Here is a 21,550-nt window from a genome sequence, read left to right on the forward strand (position 1 = left end):
AAAAAGGAGATTCATCTGAACTTTCTGCTTCAAGTAACTTGATAATTGGATGCTTAGGAATTGCTAGGAAATGCACTAGAGCTTGGAGTGAAATATTACGGGAAACAAGGCATCTACTTGATCACAGATGAATTAAATGACAGCTGATCTCCCATGTAATTCCAGGTACTACTATTACTATAATATTGATGTGGGGTTTGTGTGTTGTTTGTTGGAAGTTTTTTAATATATTTTATTTGTTTTGTTTTGTTTTCTCAAATTTCAGGTAACTATAAACAAACCGGAGTCTCACAACCCCACAGTAACCTAGGAAGCTACATGAACTCTTACCTTTTAAAAAAAGGTCAATTGAAAAGAGCTTGTTATAGCAATGTTTCTAATCTGAAAATATGGGATTCCTACAAATTTCTCCACCTGCCTTGGGTCAGTTTGTAAATGCAAAACAATTAAGAAAGAATTTGTCCAGCCTCTTTTGTTCTGATATTGCAAAGACAAATCAAGTAGAAGCAGTACCAAAATACAGAGGACTGCAGTGTGGGGAGGCAAACATAAGATGCTCAAGAAATGCACGCTATTCATGTGAGTGAGATACTGATATTATATTCAAGAAACTGCAAAATTAATTAAAATGTTATGACAGAATATTCCTGGTAGGGCAGAAGTCATGTCAGCAATACAACAGGAGAGGACATTTTTACTGCATACAGTAATCTGTGTTGTGACACTATCCATAGGAAACCACAGTAATTCTGGGTTGATCTTGGATCTAAATATGAAAAACCCCATAGCTTTCAGTTATCTCTGTCCTGCTCTGCACAGTAGCACCTTTGACCATTTCTTCAATATAATGCAGTACATAATTGGAGCACCCTATTTCCCTGCCTTGCATTAGTGCATGTCTAAACCATCCTACATGTGATCACCTATATTAGGAACATGAAATTCTACAAAATACTGAAGTTAAATGGCAGTAGTCCAAGACCAATTAAAGGATAGCTTAAGGACTAACAAAGATCTGTACACCATACAGGAAAAAAAAAAACCCAGGCTACAGCCACATAGGCCTGCCTTCTCATTATTAGCAAGAATATAATTCCATGAGGATTAAAAAACATAGCTCAGTTCAGAAAGACACTGTGCATGCAAACTGGGTGACATTAGAACTCACGGCGCAAATACAGAAGCTGACCTAAATACTTCAAAAAGCATATTCACAAACCAGGAGGAAGTCTTAAGTATTTACTTTGAGGGAAGAGGTCTTGAAATTAAACTACCATGATGACCATGACTAATTAGATGGATTTGTATTATATCTGAATCACCCTTGGGAGAAGCAGAACTTGAAAGAAGTTCCAGTCATGGGATTATGATTGCACCAATGAAGATCTTGCAGCCAGGCGAGTCAGGAGTTTCATCAACCTGGACACATATATGAGTCTAAATTCAGGAATAGGCTCTCCTGCCAGAACGGACAAAGAGGGAACAGAAGTGCAGTCGTCAAGACAGCTAGTTGTGCAACTGCCCCAAAAGCAGCTACAGCCCATATGAATCCACAAGTCACCAGGTGGCATCACATAGCAGAAGCACTTGTATTACCTGCAGTATAACTTGAAGGCAAATTAGCCACTAATTTGAAAGAGGAGATGGTCATACTAACAAGACTATGTTAAAGGCAGATTTGGTGGAAAAAGCTGATTTTTTCCTGTTTTTTCAGATGGCACATATGCCCATTGCTCATGTTTGGGAGTCTTAGATATTACCTTCCTCTGGGGAAGGTAGTGGTGAGAGGGATATGATCAAAATCTTGACTTCCGGTAACACCGGAGATCAAGGATACAGTCACTAAAGAAATACCAAGTAAAATATCCCATGCAATGTCCCAGGTAGAAGCTGGGAAGGAATACAGGAAAGAAGGAACACTTTTAGAGACTTCCTAAACAACAGGGGAAAAAAATACTAGGTGCCTTTTTTTTTTTCTTCAAGTACTATATTTGGTCTGCATTATATAAGCCAAGGGTTGAAACTGCTAATGCAGTAAGAGGACCCATTTTATGCTATCAGAACTCCTAGAGAGCACGATTGCTCTGTGTATGATGACACTTTTCAAGAGAGGGCTGCTTTTAACTAGAATAATACCTTGGGTAATCAGACTTAGGAAGGAATGGGCATTTGTTGTGTTGTGATGACAGCAATCTGCTGCATGAGGATAAGAGTCAGGGTCTAAACCCAAAAGAGCAAGGCTCCAATAACCAAGGCAAAATGAAGGCAATTTCTAGTAGGATGCACTGTCACCTTTCCTATATTTCCCTCAAGCACCCTGGCAGAGGCCGTGTTTTCCTGGGTTATATTCATTACTCAACTGATACAAACATCTTGTTAAGTTCATTAGAAGAGACTGTAGACTCTTCAAAGTGAAAGAAAGGAAAACACATCTAAACTCAAAACTGGACCACTCCTGTGTTCAATACTATTTGAACACATATATTTATTATATACTATTATAAACTCTGGCAGGGACAAAAGATTTCATCAAAGGATCTGTCAAGAGTTATCAGACACAGATACTGTCTGGAAATTGTAAAAGAAAAAAATGCACACCAAAATAGTCTCTGTATAACACACTGTTCTTTGGGCTCATGACTCTGTGATCTGAAGTACTGAATGTGAACTTCGTGTTCGGACTCTTCTAAAGTTCCCCTGTCCCCAGTATATAAACACCTTAGGACAATAAATACAGCACAGACTGTACCTTGCCTACACAGTAGTTTTCTTGTGTTGTATGAATGCTCATATCCAGAAATGAAAGACGGCAAAAATTAGAACAGAAATGAGAGAGACAACAAAACAGTGAAGTTAAAGATGACTCTTTGCAAATCTCAGTAAGTGAAGCTATAAAAGCCCTACAGAGCAAAACCTACAGATACAGCACTTCACCTCAGAGAAACTGAAAGTATGTGGCACAATTCATACGCTTTGTCTATGAGCATGTGTGAGATGGAGGGTGCTAAAAACCTTTAACACACACGGCTGGACATGTGCAAATGCAGTAACATGTATTTTCACACAGGAGAATAGAAAAGTGCCTGAAATACACATATTACTTCCATGTGAAAATTGCTGTTCATGAGTCCTTGCAGGGGCTATACGGTGACACCGCTCTAATTAAGCAGACCACTGCTCCCGAACACCACCACTACATCAGTATCATGAGACAGCTGAGGGGTTTTATGTAAATGCACCAAGAATGTCTATCATCAGAACAGTGAATTAGACGCTTAGGTACTAAGCACTAGTTGTGTGCTAAGCACTAGGCTACTACTGGGTGAAAAACCGTAAAGGGAAACACAGGGTTTTACACACATACACACACAGACAAGAGGTGGAGCTTGAAACGATGCACATTGTTTTAGCATGGGAAAGAAAACAATTCCTTTTACAGGAATTCTGGAAGACAACTCCAGCAACACAATGCAATAGAGTGCAGGCACTTGATACAGTATGTGCCAGTATGTGTACATAGCACAGAGTAGACTTCCTATCTCTGGTCCTAAAGAAAGGACAACCATGTCATGTCAGCACCAGAACTGATCACTAGTAAGACAACCTAGGCAGAACTTACTAGCATAACTCCAACTCAGCTGTACTGCTTCTAGCTGGAGAGCACATTCACAGTATTTGAAGTTAAGGTACTACACACTGTTACCTACTGAAGACAACGCTGAAGTGACCTAAGTTATGCATAAGATTAACGGGGACTCAAAATGAAAATGAAATTTCTTGGATCTATAAAAAACTGGGGTTTAACACTGCAGAATGTAAACTGACACTTCTCAGTAACAAAATAAATTTTAATTCTCTTCCTCCCATTACCTCTCCTTATTTAACACATTTTGAAATTTCATGATACACTTCTCATTCTAGACTAGGATTTCTCTGTAATATTAATTTAACAATGAAGTTTTTAATGCAGGAGTCCTAATGATTTTTTTTCCAGTCAATTTTTTTGTGCCCAAATCTGGTATATTTTTTAAAGGGCTCTGTCCAAAGAAAGAAATATGACAAAAATGAGTCCCTTTATGACATTTCAATTTTATGCATCTTAATCTTTGTTTCCACAAACTCAACGATTGCTTCTGAGAGTAAATTACAGCACATTTTGATGCTCAATAAGGTTTCATCTTGGAAAGTTTACTTTTTGGAAAATCCCAATAATCTCAAGCTAAATTAAGAAATGAGTCTTAAACTGGGGACTTATTAGACCTAAAATAAACAAGCCTGCACAATAAAACTCTACTACTGAATTGACAACTTCCTGTCAACCCCGGTAGCTGGCAGATGTATGAATCCTAAACCAGAAGAGTGATACAAAGATGGCAACTGACCACAAAAACCCTGCCAACAAATAAGGTAAATTCTCCGTCACTTGTAAGCCCTGCGTCAAAACTCTAAAGATTGTAAAATCTGCACTTATGGGGAAAGGCATTGTGACTCTGCATTTGCTGTAGGAATCACCAGATATTCCTCGGATAGGACAAAGCAGCATACAACACATGTAACAGTCGGCAAAAGAAATAAATGACAAACTGTTCATACACAAGTGGGGGTAACCCAGTATTTACTCCAAGCATACCAACCCAGCTGCTTGAAGTGCTCTTCTTGCTCTGTCACAGCCCAGAGTGCATACACACATATGCACACATACCTACTTGTCTCTAAATCTTTTTATGAAGCAACGCTTTTACATTCTCTGTTACTGTTTATAAAAGGGAAATGTGAAACATTCCAAAGTTTGATTTTTACAAGTACTGTGCAAATTTAATCAATTTGCCATGAAAATATTGGGAGTGTTCTCATTTATTTCCCGATGCTCACAGTACTTACCTCATAGACGTTGAATTGAGATTGCCCCCTCGACAATTCTCTGTAACTTGTTGTGAATTCTCCGATGAAATCATGGCTGTACAAAGAAAAAGTTTTCAAATCAAGTGCACTGTAAAAATCATCTATTACAGCTATTTACAAAAGAGAGGACAGCCAATATGAACTGGCCCCCAAGAAAGGAGCAATGGCAAAAGATAAAATCTTTTTAAAAATCTTTATTTCTTCCTCTGCTGTGTGTTCACTCTATTAGTAATAAAAATTTAGAGACGAAAAGCTTAAACTTTCTGATAGCTTCTGCTTAACTTAGCTGCACAATGAGGACTAGGTTGTAAATTAGTCACCTGACCCCAATATAACCTTATAGAATCTGAAAACCGAAGCAGGTTATCAAAAACTATCACCATTTTTTCACTGGATGACCACTGGCATCCCAGTGTAAGACTATGTAAGAGAAAGGGAGGTATTATGAGTGTGAAAGGAGTAACTTGAACCAAGAAAGACCATCCCTACCAACTTGTGCAATGTGACACTCAACAGTACTTTTAAGAGGAAGACCCTCTGGGAAGAGAAATTTCTGGGAAGATCTGGGAAGAGAAAAGCAGTCCACTGAGGCTAGTCAACTTAGAGCATCAGACAACATTTGAAAGCAGATCTTAAACTAATGCTAAAGCAGTGGTTAGCAAGCTTCTCCTTTCTAAATTCTATTCCTTCTCGAAGAATACATTCAACACTCCTGTGCTGTCACCTGTATTTTGAAAACTCCTTTGTCAACTCTTAATGAGTGGATGTCATGCTGCAAAACAGCCACTGTGAGCAGGATGGCCGGGGAAGTGAAGCATTGCTGAGTAAGGTGGCTGAGTAAGAGGTCAGGAAGCTTGGGCACAGAAACCACAGGTCTGCCAGAAGTGACTGAACTCTTACCTCAAACAGGTACCTGGAATGGAAGCAACCGCAGGGGTGAGTGCCTAACAGATGGCTACACAACTCCCAGCAGTCACAAGACCTGTTCTCATTCTCCACTCTTCCAGATGAACTTTCTTCACTGCTGCTCCAACTCTCACCTACTCCAACCCCAGCTTATGACTTTGTTACTTGTAAAATTTGTTTTTAACAAATACAGCACACTTCTAATTAAGCTATAAATATTACAAGCAAATTTAAATAAATCTCAATGTTGTAAGAAGAGGAAAAATGGAAATCCACAGCAACATGAATTTTTTTCTTCGTTTATTCATAATGAAATGATATGAAAAAAACTCCAAATATAAATCCCATTTTATGACACCAGCATGAACTCACAAAACATGCAAACCAAACATTTCAAAGGTCCAGTCATCACACCAATGCACATGAAACAAGGCACTTGCAAAGCATCCTGCAAGAAAACCTGAGAAATACCTTATGGAGAAGATATTTCCGATTACTCAGATTCAGAAGGGACCACCTTTCATACAACACTCCCCTTCCAGTTTGAAGATAAGGAAATTGCTTCCAAGACAGACTAAGACTCTCCTTAAGAACACAGTTTTGGAGGCATCATCTCCTTTGAATAAATGCTTTCCAGACTGGAATGACTATTTAACTAGGGGAACAGAGGAAGTCATGCATACAGGCTATGGAATTTGAGATCCATATAGGCTGTAGCATGTAAGAGGTATTTAACCTTGGGTAACCATGGTACTGGAGAAAAATTCACCTTGGTTAACGAGGAATCTTTCCCTTTTGTAACAGTTCATACTTTAAATTTTCAAGTCAGCTTGTATATTTCAAAGGCAGAAATTCAAACAATAGCTTTAAACATCCTGTAGCAAACAGAAAAAACATAAGCAATTCCAGACAGGGCTAACTCTGGGGAAAAAACCCAACATATTGCTTAAAAGTGGTTGTTTCTTTAATTCTAAGAGACACTGGAAAGCCTCTTTTCCTTGCAGCAATATGCACAGACTGACAAGAACTGAGTTACAAAGACATAATTCCTCTGAGTAACCACAGTAAAAAGGTATGGACATATATAAGCAGTCTGAGAGTTCTCTGCACTTCAAAGATCATCAGCCCGGATCTTAACACTCAGTATTCAGATGGATGTATGCCCCTGCACTAGGTTGGTGCAGAAAGATGAGTGCCTGTTAGACAGCATTTGCCTTTGTCTTTGCCATTAAAAGGCACTGACCCCTCCTGATATTCATAATCACACTTCCCCAAATGGCTATCCTTATTAGCCTCTGGATTGAGAATCCAAAGTAGATGTTCTCTTTGCCTTCCTAACACCAAATATTCCTAAACTGGAAGACTTTTGTCCATGAGTGACATATCAGAATACTGATATCAGAGGCTCTTAGCACACAGAATAATCACTTGATCCCCATCTCCCTAAAGCTTCACATTTGAGACTGTGCTTTTAAGTGCTGAAAATCACTTTCGGAATTGCATTAACTTAAGATTATTATTTTTTTTAATCATCTAAAGTTAAAAACCAACAATGGAGGAAAGGCAAATAATCACCAGAAATATGTCAATGAGTAGGGGAAAAGTGCAATAATTTAAAAATCAGCTATCTAGCTGGAGAAGGAGGATGAAGATGGAGAACAAGAAATAAGGTGCGAAAGCCTAGAATCTGAGATTTACAGTCCCTCCTGCAGGGTTTAGATTCTCAGATGAATGTTTCGATGGCCCCAGGTTAGCACGGTAATATTTACAGTTTTAAAATTCAAGAAAAACACACTTCCGTGTAACAGATCACAAACATCAAGTCTGCAAAATGGCTTTCGCACCATGTATGTAAGTAGCAATTTCTCTGAAATTCAGTGAAAAAGCCTTCAGAGAGAAATAAAAACGTCAGAGTATTGTCAATGTGCCGATGCAAAGCTGCACATCATCCTATTCTTTCCTTCTGCAAAACTTGTCTGCATGTACTTCCCTGATAAGGACACTCCACAAAAAAGTCTCTCTGTTTCACACAAGTGGACTTGTCCAAAGTAACAAAACCAACTTTGTGATTTCTTATAGTATCACATATTTTGGATTTGTCACAGCTCTTAGAAGCAATAAAAAGGATCATCTAGAACAAGTGGTTCACATTTTGACACTTTTTGTGCAAAAACTGTTTCAAGACAAAGAAATGTTTACTGTATTAATGTTACAAAGGCCCTATATTACTATTACTCAAGAAAGTTTATGTGATGTTTGAATAAATGAGAGCTAGGAATATATAATTACTCTTATCAGTGTAATTCATGAACATGACAGTAAGAAGCTCAACACAAAGCACCCTGGAACCATTTTTTCAAAGCACAGATACCACAGAATGGGGAAAAAGCAAAAAATCCCTGCAAGTCAGGACCTGAGGTCAGTCAAGTCAAGATTCAGAAACCAAGTATGTGCACAGTAATGCTGCCTTACTGATGGCAGAATAACCTGCAATACTCAGCATAAATTGCTTTGCTATCTAGCAGGCTCTCTGATGACCTTTCAAAGGTTGTTTCTGCCCACTCTGCACATCTCTGGAGCAAACAAATTCAGCATAACAAGGTGATTAGTGCAACAACAGCTTATAAAGAGTCCACCAAAAATGGAAATTAACATAGTTAATTAACATAGTTAATTAACAAGTAACAGCACCACTGCACAAAAAATTGATAGACTAATTCTTGAGAGGGATTCACTTCAGATACATTTGGCAATGTCAAAGTTAAATTAGGCACTTAGGTTCTTTGCTACAACCACTAGTAAGTCAGAGGCCCCATGAACTGGCAATTTATTCCAGTTAGGATGGATTCAATCAGACCATTTTTCCCTGTAAGCTACTGAAGTAGCTTAAATGATTAGTCCAATCTAGTTGTCTGATTTTTACATTGTCTGAAGTTACATGAGACGAGTGCTGTCTCATCTTTCTGAAGAATTGAACATGTAAGATGTCAGTGTCCTGCCTACTTCTAAATGCAAATAGGTACAAAGAAAAAGGCAAAAAAAGTCGCGCAGTTAGAGTAAGAAGGAGTATATGTGAATAAGCCGCCTTCACTTTTTGGGTTTTTTAGATATTGATATATTAAGTATTCAGAGTGGGAGGTAAGCAAAAGCAGATAATATTTCAAACTGTTTGGGAGAGTGTAGAGGCTAATGACTGCCTAAATTGCACAGTATGTTGAAGATTTCACTCAGAATTGCAGCTACATAATACTATTTGTCAGATTTCTTCATTTCCTTTTTAATCATACCTCAGATTGTGATTTTGGATTAAATGGGACAGCACATAGAATTTGATAAATTAATAATAAATAATCTTTGCTTTTTATTAAATTGGTAATGTAATTCAATTGTTATTGTTACATTATTAAAAATATTGCTGTTTATACATAAAAGTATAAATATATCACATATTTTAAGGATTTGGTAAATCTAAGTGAGGAATGAAGGATGTTAATAGAAATTCATAATTACAGAGATGAAGTGATTTTTTGCTAATATGGCTTTGTTATTTTAAATCCTTGTATTTTTAATTGCCAAATACGTTATTTTGTCTCTCCAGGGAATACCTAATCAAGAAGGATGAAATTGCATTAGAGGTATTTATAGAAGGTATAAATGTGAGAAGAATGCTTATAAACCAACAGGCTTCATGATGGAACCAAGAAGATGAAGGTATAAGCTGAGAAGTCTGAAACTGGTTTTTGACCTTGTCAACAAGGAAATGAGTGGGAGCACACAATAAATTTGCCTATTATTATTACAAGATCTGTTGGGCCACAGAAGCACAGTATCATTAGATGTAACATTAGAAGCAAACTGCATTAGCAATATTAAAGACATCACTGTATAATAAATAATATACTCTGAAAAATACAAACAAATGCATATCCATATAGTAAAAGATGTAAATTAAGATTAATAGGAAATATTTAAGACAGACCAACTGAAAGATAAATAGAAATCAATATATTCATTTATTGCATACAAGTTCTAGTACCATGATTTATGAGTAAAGTTTATAACCAAAGTATTAAGATACAAGCTCGAACATTTTTAAATGGTATCCCTCCAGTCTGATAAAAAAATAATTCCATCTAGTTTGTCAAAATAAAGGCAATTTGAAAGCAGAATTTCTTCAGAAAAAAGGTACACTCAGTACAGATAGCAAGCTTGAATAATAACAGAGTGCCTTTCTTGAATTTAGTAACAGAAATGCCAACTATATTCTACCAGCCTCTTTCTAGCAATGGAGTGGTTTAAAACCCAGGTCTTTCAACTTGAGAGTTTAGAGCCACATTTTGATGAAGACAGGCATGGAAATGAACATTCAAACCCAATCTGAAATGCTGATAATTAATAGGTAGTTTCCACATTGCAATATCTAAGCAACCATGAAAGAGCAATTGCAGGCTTATGCATTTTATCATATTTGAAAAGCAATGCTTTATGAAGCAGTGGTTTAAGCAAAAGAAAACAGATTACAAAATATATTATGCCTCCCTTCATATGCATACATTAACTGATAACATGAGATTCACAAAAATGATTTTACAAATCAAAAAGCATTTCATCTTGCTTCTTCCATGTATGAAGGTACACGTACCATGTTTGAGACAGGCTTACCACAACTGCAAAACAAAACAGAACTGTAGCACAGCAAAAATTTATATCCAGTACCTGTACCTCTAAATGTTGATAAATACATTCTCTAGTCCTGTTCTGGACACTGTGTATTTATACATTTTAAAACATGCGCATAAATGTTTAAATATATACAGACCAACCTATTTATTAAGCATGGCTAACCCTACAGTTTAACAATAGAATTAATGTCTTACCTTCCATCTCTATCCCAATCATACACTTCTACTTTAATTGTCCTGAAAAAATAGAAAACACAACCAATTAAAATATATATTAAAATGTACCAGGATTACCTTTAATACTTGTACTTTAATAGCACATGGGTGTAACACTTGTGCCAAATCCAGAAGGCATAATTTTCTAGTAATTTCTCATGGGACAGAAAATAGCAAGACACTCAGGTTACTCAACGTATCTTCATAAATTAAAAGTAAAATACAGTGGAAACTAAAGGAACAATTTGAGTTTAACCAATACATTTTTACCTCCTGAAGCTCTGAACTTTTTGTGGGATTTGTTGTTTGGTTTTTTTTTTAAGAAATGATTTTTTAAACCTAAAGTATTATCAATGTTTTTAGGAACAGTAACTATCTAGAACTTATTGTGAAGGTTTCTTTGGTACATGCCTGGAAACGGGGTATCTACTGTGGGGTAATAACGTCTTACAAAAAAAAGTAATATATCCATATTTGAGAAGTGTGCAGAGATTGAGAGGGCCTTTATAACACAAAATCATTAAGTAGCAAAGTACAGATAAAAAGCAATGTTCACAATACAAAGTAAATACAAAGTAAAGCACATTTAAAGCAAAAAGGAATTTTAATCTATAGATTTTGGTTCCTAAATGAAAGTAACTACTCCAGAACACAATAAAACTTCAATCTTGTAGACAGTATTAACCTTTTCTAAACACTGTGCAGTGATGGAAAATGAAAGCTGGTGAGATCCACCCAAAATTTTGTGAAGGCCTTGTCTGTTTGTGTGTTCAGATGAAAGAATTCGTAGCTCTTTACAGACTGCACTCTTCCCCTCTTAAAATCCCCTCTAGCTCTCAATAGAGGAGGAGGCTGCTTGGCCAACTGACCAAAGAGGACACAAAAGTGCAGCACAATTTTGGTTTTTTAATTCCTATAAAGCCAACAGGATAGTTTAGTTCCTTCACTGGACTACACTAGTTAACCATCAGATTATACGACATAACCATGACTCTGGTTCCTTGGAATGAAATGGGACAAGCAACCTGTGGGATGTGGGGAGAACACAACAGACACTGGGTACCAGTTCTTCCCAAACTGCCAGAATGCCCTGGACAGTGTGGGAATACTCATCCTCCTCTTAGTGAGTAAGGAACTGGTGGGCAAGCTCAAATGGAAGATGAATGTGGAGATGAACTCTTTCCTTACGAGTGAAGTGAACCTCTAAGGACAGCTCTAACTATTTTTGCTTCAGGGATGACTGAAAAGACACAAAATGTGGAAAACAAAAATTTCCCATGTAAAGGATCAATCTTATTTTACATACTTACTTGAAGAGCAGATTTCTTAAAATGCAAATACTATAAAGCATATTATCGTCAGCACCAGTAATGAAACAGGAAGCATATCAGGATGGAGGCAGTTTTTAGTTTTATTTATCTCCCTTTACTAGAGAAGGAGTATATATAAATTCAGCAATTAGTACTAATGAATCCTATCTGGCCTAAAGTGAACTGAACATGGGATAGAAAAATAACACCTCCAGACTTTCTATATTTTAAGCAACAGCTTGCTTACTTCTATTCTTTGGAACAGTTTCACATGAAGTGATTAGGTCTGTGTTATTAATAGATGAGACAGGAATCCAAGCAATGACATTATAATTTGCTTCCACGGAAGCTGCTCCTCATTCTTCCTATGAAATACATTTGAATATGTGTTGGAATAATTTTCTTTACAAGGAAGGGACAGTTTTGGGAAAAAGTTGATCAACAGCTGATACTATGTGCACCAACAAATTCATGCCTAGGTTTTCATTTTTTATGATATTCCAGAACAGGCAAAGGATTTGCTTTGTCTGGATGTTTCTCTTTTCAACTCAAATTTAATGACTCTCACCACACCATTTGCTACCTTTTACCCCTCTTCTAGAATTTCAGTTTGGGGTTAAGTCACCTTAGAATGAAAACTGATTATTCTTTGGAATGAAGTCAAGACCAGCTCCAAACTTTCTCTATCCCACCAAGTATTTGACCCTTCAAAGGAAACTGTATTTAATTTGAAGGATCTTCAAATATGTAACTTCATAAAAGCAATTCTTCCTTGAATAGCTCCTATCTCCTGAAATTTATTTCATACTAAAGGCATTGATCACAGATCTTGAGTTTACCTATTTTGCATGACATGCAAGGTATTAAAAGGCCTTTCAAATCTTCAAATACTGGTATTTTACCATTTCTACAGTACTATGTTATCTTAAATGACATGGTTTAAAAAAATCTTAAAAAATCAAGGTTAGAGAACGTTTGGGTTTGGGTATTTGTGTCCTCAAACCTTTATGCAGAAAGTAACTGTGTGTGCTATTTGAGAGCCCAAATCAATTGAATCAAAATTATTTTTTCTATCCAGGCTATTCTGCACTGCCGTTTGTAATTCTGTTTGGTGTTCGGGCTGTTCAGCCTGGAGAAGAGAAGACTGTATGGTAACCTTACAGCAGCTTCCAGTATCTGAAGGGAGCCTACAAGGATGCTGGAGAGGGATTCTTCATCAGGGACTGCAGTGACAAGATAAGGAGTAACAGGTTCAAACTTAAACAGGGGAAGTTCAGGTTGCACACAAGGAAGTTCTTTATTTTGATGGTGGTGAGGCGCTGGAATGGGTTGCCCAAAGAAGTGGTAAATGCTTCATCCCTGGCAATGTTCAAGGCCAGGCTGGACAGGGCTTGGAGCAACGTGGTCTAGTGGAAGATGTCCCTGCCTGTGGCAAGGGGTTGAATCTAGAAGATCTTTGAAGGTCCCTTCCAAGCCAAACTGTTCTATGATTCTATGACTAAGTATTCTCATGAGAAAAGGAGACTTCTTTCAGAGCTGTGACATTCCCTATACGTTTGACATCTTGATTCTGTAATGTGAATGAGAATTGTTAAGTAGACTCATGTAGTAGTCATGTCTCAGGCATTCCAGTATGAGACAAGAGTAAATGGTCAGAACTTGAATATCTCAAAAATACCATATGCAGCCATTTTTACTTCTGGCTTTATTTTCAAGAATAATGGAACACAAGCCTCATATTACTTCCCAAGAAATACTGGTTCGTACCAAAATTTGATAATTTTCTATGCCTGAAGAGCAGCAGGCAGTATTCATGTTTAAGAAAGGTATAATATGATGTATTAGGTGACAGATGAGTTGTCCAGAAACAGAAGCTGTTGGCCATGACAAAAGCTCTTTTCCTTTGTTATCCATCTTGGAACAGATATTTTCTCTGTACCACAGACAGAAATGCAATGGCAGTGTCCAAGGTGCCCAAATGTTGCTACAAATGAGGAAGGGCATGGTTTCACGGAGGATATAACTTGAGAATGAGTAGTTTAGGTTTGATTCTGACTAAGGAGAACTGTTTGCTAATCTGGAAGAAGAAACTGGTTTGATCTAAGTTGATCCCTTCCAAACTAAACCATTCTATGATTCTGTGATCATACATAAAATAAAGCAAAGATCTGGCAGAAAACTCTAAAAAGGTCCATTCCCTCCCAAAATGATAAATTAATACCACTTTCCTGGGAAAAAAAAAATAATAATCACAAATCAACTAGCTTTTGACTTTGTAATAAGCCATTTATAAAAACAGAGCTTTATGACTGTGAAAGCACTCTACTTAGTCTAGTGTATATAAGCACTTTCTACTGTCCTGCTTTTTCATATTGACTACTGAGATTGTCAGTTGATTCAAGAGTTGATTTGTTTATCCTCTGGCATTAGCTAGTAAATTATAATTTTAAGGAATGCTTCCCTGGAAGACTTGGTTTTCATGGTAAGCAATTAAAATAATTTTAGTGTATGTTTCATGGAATAATTAGCTTGATAAAATAATGCAGTGGAGTTATGACATGCTAAAATCATGTTGTATTACAGTAACATAAAGTGCATATGAAGGAATGGCAATCATGTATATGGAAGCTGAAAATAAAAGTTGAGGTAGAGAAGCAACTACTTAAATTACAGATTAAAGACACACTCACAGGAAAATTACCAATTTAAGCAAAGTCTTACTTAAATTCCCTACATGCAGTAATATATTTCAACAAAGGATTTGGCTTCTGCTGCTTGAAACATTAGTTCATGTTTAACAGAATGCAGTACTGAACCTTTTTGTATTTTAATCAATAAGATAACACACCTTTTGCCTCTGAAGTACCCAGACAAGTGCATTCTACATCTCTTGTAGTCTACATAAAGGTGAACTGAACCTTAGCACACCTATCTACCACATTCAGCTTAGGTATTATGCATATTTTTATTCTAGTCTTCAAACATTTTCTTCATGATTTTAAACTAAATATTGCACTCAAGACTGCTAAAAGCATTATGACTAAGTGATAAATTTCTGCTTCCTCAGAGTCTTACTTAAAATAATTCCAGTACTCCAGATTTTAAGTAGCAGAGATAGATAAACCACCAGAAATTTAACTGGGTACTTAATAATAACACCAATACCTAAATGTATTTCAAAAATATGAATGGTGACAACAGAGCAAGAAGTCATCAATAGGAAGCTAAACACTTTTCTTGCTGATATTGCTATAAGTTAGCATGTCCGTGTTTTAAGGAGTCTAAAAATATCCACCATTCCTCAATGTAACTATTTTGCTTGTTACTACTGGGGAAGGACTGATTAAAAACATGGTATTATTATGATTATAACCAACCAAAAGTGGATCCTTTTGCATGGGATCACAGAAAACTTCAAATCCTAAGATGATGATTACCTTCTGCATTTCCTATCTACTTAGAATCTTACCTTATATATTTTAAACGCTTTCATTTATCAGCATCCTCTGACATTACAATGTCACAAAAGGAAGATGGATCATCATTATTTTTCATTGAAACATTATTAAAAATACTTTGCACACTAGGAACAGTGGCCTTTCTTCAAATTAGTCTTTTTTTTTAACTCTTAATCACACCATAGAGAGCAAAGTATTTTTTTTCCAGAAATCACCACTAACATTTCCTACAGAGTTACTATACTGGATTTATTAAATTCTTTAATGTGACGAATGACTTTGAATACATATTATCCTTTCAAAATTGTGATTAAATAACCTTAACAGCATCAGGAACTGAACTGCATAGAAAAACTCACAGAGAAAAAAACACATGAGTTGGGGGGGGAAGAATTGTGTATGCTAAGAAAGTTTAACCTATAGCTTACCGGTCATAGTCTCCATTACACAGTGCTCTGACAGAAATCTTGAACGCCTGCCACACTGGATTTAATGTATTTTTTATGACTTCAGTTTTGTGGCAGATTGTAAAACTGTAATAAAAAAAAAATAATTTTAATTTATTTACTTTTTCTTTTGTGTCACCAGACACGGAATCTCTATTCATTCGCACAATGTCCAAATAGACTTTAAGATAACTAAAAAAGAAATGCAGTGACATCAGAGAGGAGGAAGAACTGAGGAGGATGGATGGGACTGAGAGAGATAACACACTAGGGTGCTCAACAACTTTAAACCTAAAAGTTTTTACCCCAAACTTTAGCAAGATTTACAAGTATCCAGTGAGTGACTTCAGGCAAAAGCAGCCTCCATCCTACTTATTTAAACAGTCCTTGTACAGCCAGGAATCAGCCACAGATCCAGAAAGAAAGCGGTCTGGTACAGATTAAGAAATGGAGCTAAGGGTGTCCCGGCTTTCTGATTCTTGTTCCCCATTTTATGTCTATGATTTTTTAACCAGGGCTGTCTCAGCTAAAACCTATAAGGCTCCTTAAGACCCTATGATCACCTTTTCTCATGCTTTCTCTAAATAATGCAATATTAAAGAGCACGTTTTAAATCCTTGCCTTGGGGACTGAATTGTTCAAAAGAAAATAGGAGGCAAGGTCACTGGTGAAATCACTATTGAAATTCTACATACAGATGTGACTAAAGCTGTCCTGTAAGGGAGTATCTTCTTTATGTTCCAAAGGCCTGTTTTTATCCTGGCTATGGCTCAGAAGGCATGCCTGAAGTTGAGACAGAAAAGTGAGCATCCTTCTGACCACTGCTGGATTTAGGAGACCAATAAAGACCCAGTGGCTCAACACTCACCTCTTGGAAGGAAGTGGAGAAGCATGGCACTCAAGGCTAAGAGAAACTGCATATACGAGCACTCTCAGTGAATGCCCAGAGAAATTCCACTAATGACCTTAATGCAAGTCACAAAAGAGCCCTAACTCCTCTAGGCTCGCAATTTAAGATATTCAGCGCTTATTAACAAAGTTGTTTCTATAATCTGCCTCCGAAAGGAAAGGAGCAGGGAAGAGACACACAGACCCATACATAGGTTTATATTAACACCTGTTTCAGTTAAGTTACTCAAACAAGTAATATCATATATGTCTAGCCTATGGTTCAATATGAAGTTATATGTGACGACTATCAGCTTCCAAGAAAAATTGCCAGTAGACCTCCCACGTAAGTAGTATGTTGACCTGAAGTTAGCACATCGAGTCTTGGCAGCAGAACAAGAGAGATTAACCTACTTTAACAAATTAAAGCATAAATGTAGCAAACTGCCACTCACTTGATAAAAAAAGAAAAAACAAACACGCAAACAAATAAATATCTATTTAAGGTATTTTCGAATTCTATTTCCTAGAAGTCTGACAAAAGATAAAAGATATTTCCAAATTTGCGGTATCTTTTTATCTAAAACAATTTCTTAGGATTAACATATTCAATTTTCTTTGAGAATTCTATTTAACATAAATGCATACTTTTCTTAGCAAAATTAATACTATTTTACTATTTTTATTACAATTAACTTTCATAGTGCTCTGTATTTATCATACATTTAACTCTTAAAACCCTGAGCTGCAATACTTGATCTATTTGTTACAATAGTTTAATTCTTGTACTGCATAACTTTAGATTCTTAAATCCAACAAACACGATCAAAGAAACAGCTTAATCTGACACATTAAAAATTAAAATTATATTACCACCTGCAAATAAGTAAATTGCCTACTGTTTAGCAGCAGAAATACTTAACAGGCATCTACCTGCCATCTTCGTTGCTTCGATGAAATACGAGGAAAGGATCAGATTTGCCAAAAAAGTCCTTCTTGTCTAGCTTGTTCGCACAAAACTGCATTAAAACTGAATCCTGAAATGGGTAATATAGAAAAAATTACATACAGCATGCAGTTTATTACACTAAAATAGAAAAGCAAAATTCACTAATAATCATGTAAATAGAAAACAAAATAATGAGGGTATCTGTCTTCTAGATGCCCTCTACATATTTGCATTCCTGCCACATCCTTTTAGCGCAGTTTGAGCTGCTGGAACCAAGAATTCTTCTGTAGCGGCTGCAGAGGACAGGTATATTTCTGTGCTAAACGCCTCGGGACTTTCCCATTATTTTCTGACATGCAAAATTGCAGCCTCAAGGAAATAGATGCACAGGCAAGGAAGGCATAATAGAATTAATGTTAGAAACTCCAGTGAGACATGAGTAAGCCTCATCTCTTCAATGACTGGAACCTGAAGTTGTCTGCTCCTGCTGTCTGTAAAGCAAGTGGCTTAGTAGCTTGCTATTAAGAGTCTAGAAGCTTCCAGAAAATGAGCCTGGAACATATGAAATACACCCCTTCTGATGACAAACAAGAAGAGTTTCTTTGCTGTGGGCAGGCTAAGTGATAGTCACACACAGTTCATCTCTTTGGGTTGAGTTAAGAACACGAGGATTATACATGCAAAGATAAATCTGCAGGCTCACCTGCTAACTGGAGCAGGGTCTGCTGGAAGACTGGTCTACAGGTGTAACAGCAGCAAGAGGAAGACTTAAGGAAAATGTGGGATTAGCCCTGAGTACAGCAGGGGACCAGGTGACAAAGGACAAAAGCCTTCTATGACTTGGCTAGGAAAACAAACTAACACGAACCTCACAGAGTTCCACAGAGGGAAATGCCAAGTACTGCACTTGGAGAGGAATAACCCCAGCGCAGCTTATGCAACACAGAGCTGGAAAGCAGCTTTTCAGGAAAGGACTAGCAGGCCTTGGTGGGCACCAAGCTGACCAATGTGCCTTTGGCAACAAAGGTGGCAAATGGCCTCCTGGACTGCATTGGGAAGAATGCTGACAGAAAGCTGAAGGAAGTGACACAGCACTGGTGAGGCCACTCTAAGGGAGTGGACCATCTTTCATACGGTGAGAGGCTAACACCTGCAATTATTTAGCCTGAAAAAGAGAAGGGATCTTATCAATATGTATAAACAGCTGATGGAAAGGAGTAAACAGACTCTGCTTAGTGATATGAAGTGGAAGAACAAGTGGTAATAAGTGCAAATTGAAGCACAGCAAATTCCATTTAAATACAAGAAAAAAATTTTTGCTGTGGCTGTGGCAAAACACTGAAACAGAGAGACTATGGAGTCTTCTTGGATGCATTCAAAACCCGACTGCACAGAGCCCCAAGTAACCTGCTCTATGAAGAGCAAGAAGGTTGGACTAAGCAATCTCCCAAGGTGTCTTCCAATTTCAGCAATTCAGTGATTCTAAAAATCTTTGCTATTCTGAATATGAGCTATAAATGTTTGGTAAAAAAACTCAGAAGATCAAATGAGAATTATTCCAAATAATGAATAAACCTAGGAAGAAAAATATCTCAGTGAAGGTATTCAAGACATGGTGATAGATTGAGTGAGAGGGTGTGCACATTAAAGAGCATGACAGGCAACACAGAAGAGAGTGCAAGAGAGACTGAGCTCCAAATTCTTCACAAGTTCTCTTCAGTGATTTTGAACTAGTCATCATGTATGTAAAACCCGAGTGGGGTGAACCTGGAAGAACACGTGGGCCTTGGAAGGCACCCAGTATTTGTCTCCTTAAAAGGGAAAGAAAAAAAACCACAAACCTCTTCTGATTATGGATTTTATGACATATTTGTGGTTTTTAAATAGTTTGTTACAACTGGGATAAAAATGCTTATCTTGGAGGATAAACCCAGAATACCAGGAAAAAAATTCCTCACCAGGTCTTTCCCCTTCACCAGCCAAATTCCCCACTGCCTTTTAATTATAAGGTTAAAAATCCCAAATTTTACTTTGATGTTCATGTAATGTTCCCTTCCATAATGGAAATATAATTCCATGGCTGAAACAAATAGATCTTTGTTAAAAATAATAAAAATAAGAGATTAAAATATGATTGATTAGTTGGGGAAATAAAGATTACAGATTCATCTAAGAATCAAAACCTTGATGCTGATTCTTTTTTCTGCTGCTTCTATCTAAAACTAAGAGTAACTCATAGGAAAAAGGTACTCTAAATTCCATATGTCACAAAATGTAGATTTCTACATCATACCTTTAAGAATCTGGTGCTGTGTAAATCACAAAATTTAATATTTCAAAAAGCAATGAACAGACACTTACTCGGCAACAGCCTAGCTCCTCTGCTGTTACTATGACTGTCCCACATTTCTTCCCAGGAATTCCTCTGCAAGAAAATACAACTACATCACCTCAGCTCCTTGATACCATTTATGAAAGTTACAGCTGACAGATAAACACAAGGGAAGCTTTCAAGTCACAAAACTGCTGACATGCTGTACAATCACCCTTTTTGACACTTGTCCTGTGTAAAAAAGTTGACTTATCCTACGTGAATTGGTACATGAGTTGTGTATTTGTTCTAACTAGCAAGAAACAAATCAGTTTAATTTTTAAAGAAATAGCATGAAAAGCTTAATGGGATGAAATGACAATACCAGAATCTTTATTTTCTTGCCCTCCCACTGGCACTTTATTTAAAGATGACTCTACAACTTACTGATTTGTGAACAGCAAACTTTTGCAAATTTTCTTTAAACAAAATACCTAAAAAATATTTAAAACTATACACCAGCCTGAAATGTCTATGAAGACACATAATAACCTCACCATATCAGATACAGTAGTTGCAACATAAATTATAATTCACCTAGACAGCCATAAATATCATGCTGCTGCAACACCAAAGAGCACAAAACAGATCCTTACATAAAGAACTATACAGGAATGGAAAAGCCACACATAATCTGACAGCATTCAGTGCCAGCAGCCTTTTTTTGAGGAGGGAGGGGCATGGCAATGGGAAATACACATATTGAGATGCAACTTTTTGCATGACGCTGTATTATAAATGAGTAGCTTGCAATAGCCGAACGTCTGCGTGTGTGTCCGTTTACACACACCTTAGGGATTACTTGTAGATCTTCTTTCCCAAAACTAATGCTATTTCTTAGGCTCATTTTTAGTTCAGAGTTTTAGTTTAAATCTTGAACATAGTTACTGATTTGGATAAAAATGCTTTACAAGAAGACAGTAAGGTAATATTACATTTTAAAATTGCATTTCTTTTTTTCTAAAAGAACTAGAGGGCACTCCTGTTCTTCTGTTAAGACAAGACATTAATATAAACATTTACTTTTGTTCTTATTTTGCTTGTTAGTTTCCTTGATCCTTTTGAAATGTTGTACAATGCTCTAACTCTCATTAAGTGAGACTTAACTAGACTTACCAAGACTGTGGTATAATAAAGAACTGGTGGGAAAATAGTTCTAAGAAGCAGATGAAAGTTTATAAATTATGAACATAGGAGCAAATCCTGATGAAAATTTTTGCAAGCTCACTGAAACTCCTGTTTAGAAGTTGGGTTTTTAAGTCTGTAAGTGTTGTGGTTTAAGCCCAGCCGTAAATCAGTACCATGCAGCCATTCTCTCACTCCCCCTCTTCCTCCCCCCTGCTCCCAGAGGGATGGGGAGGAGAATCGAAAGAGTGTAACTCCCACGGGTTGAGAGAAGAACAGCCCAGTAACTAAGGTATA

The 21,550-nt window shown here is 36.9% G+C and overlaps 1 protein-coding gene across 10 annotated transcripts in view; it reads right to left on the reverse strand.

Annotated features, from left to right (window-relative positions):
* Positions 1–21,550, reverse strand: part of CPNE8 (copine 8) — a 99,321-nt gene that overhangs the window by 29,252 nt on the left and 48,519 nt on the right. For 5 of the 10 annotated variants that reach the window (XR_010609772.1, XM_065665627.1, XM_065665614.1 and 2 more), the window contains 5 exons: positions 20,119–20,182; positions 17,742–17,845; positions 15,903–16,007; positions 10,686–10,727; positions 4,882–4,957 (listed from right to left, as the gene is read on the reverse strand). Coding sequence is in view for 9 of the 10 variants with exons in the window: in XM_065665627.1 (XP_065521699.1) it covers positions 4,882–4,957; positions 10,686–10,727; positions 15,903–16,007; positions 17,742–17,845; positions 20,119–20,182 (391 nt within the window). In the remaining variant the exon portion in view is untranslated. Of the gene's footprint in view, positions 1–4,881; positions 4,958–9,802; positions 10,476–10,685; positions 10,728–15,902; positions 16,008–17,741; positions 17,846–20,118; positions 20,183–21,550 lie in introns of those variants that run through there. The other 5 variants (XM_065665640.1, XM_065665631.1, XM_065665604.1 and 2 more) reach the window with 5 other exon arrangements.

The sequence above is a fragment of the Lathamus discolor genome, chromosome 1 (genome assembly GCF_037157495.1).
Source record: "Lathamus discolor isolate bLatDis1 chromosome 1, bLatDis1.hap1, whole genome shotgun sequence".
In the NCBI taxonomy this organism is placed as follows: domain Eukaryota; kingdom Metazoa; phylum Chordata; class Aves; order Psittaciformes; family Psittacidae; genus Lathamus; species Lathamus discolor.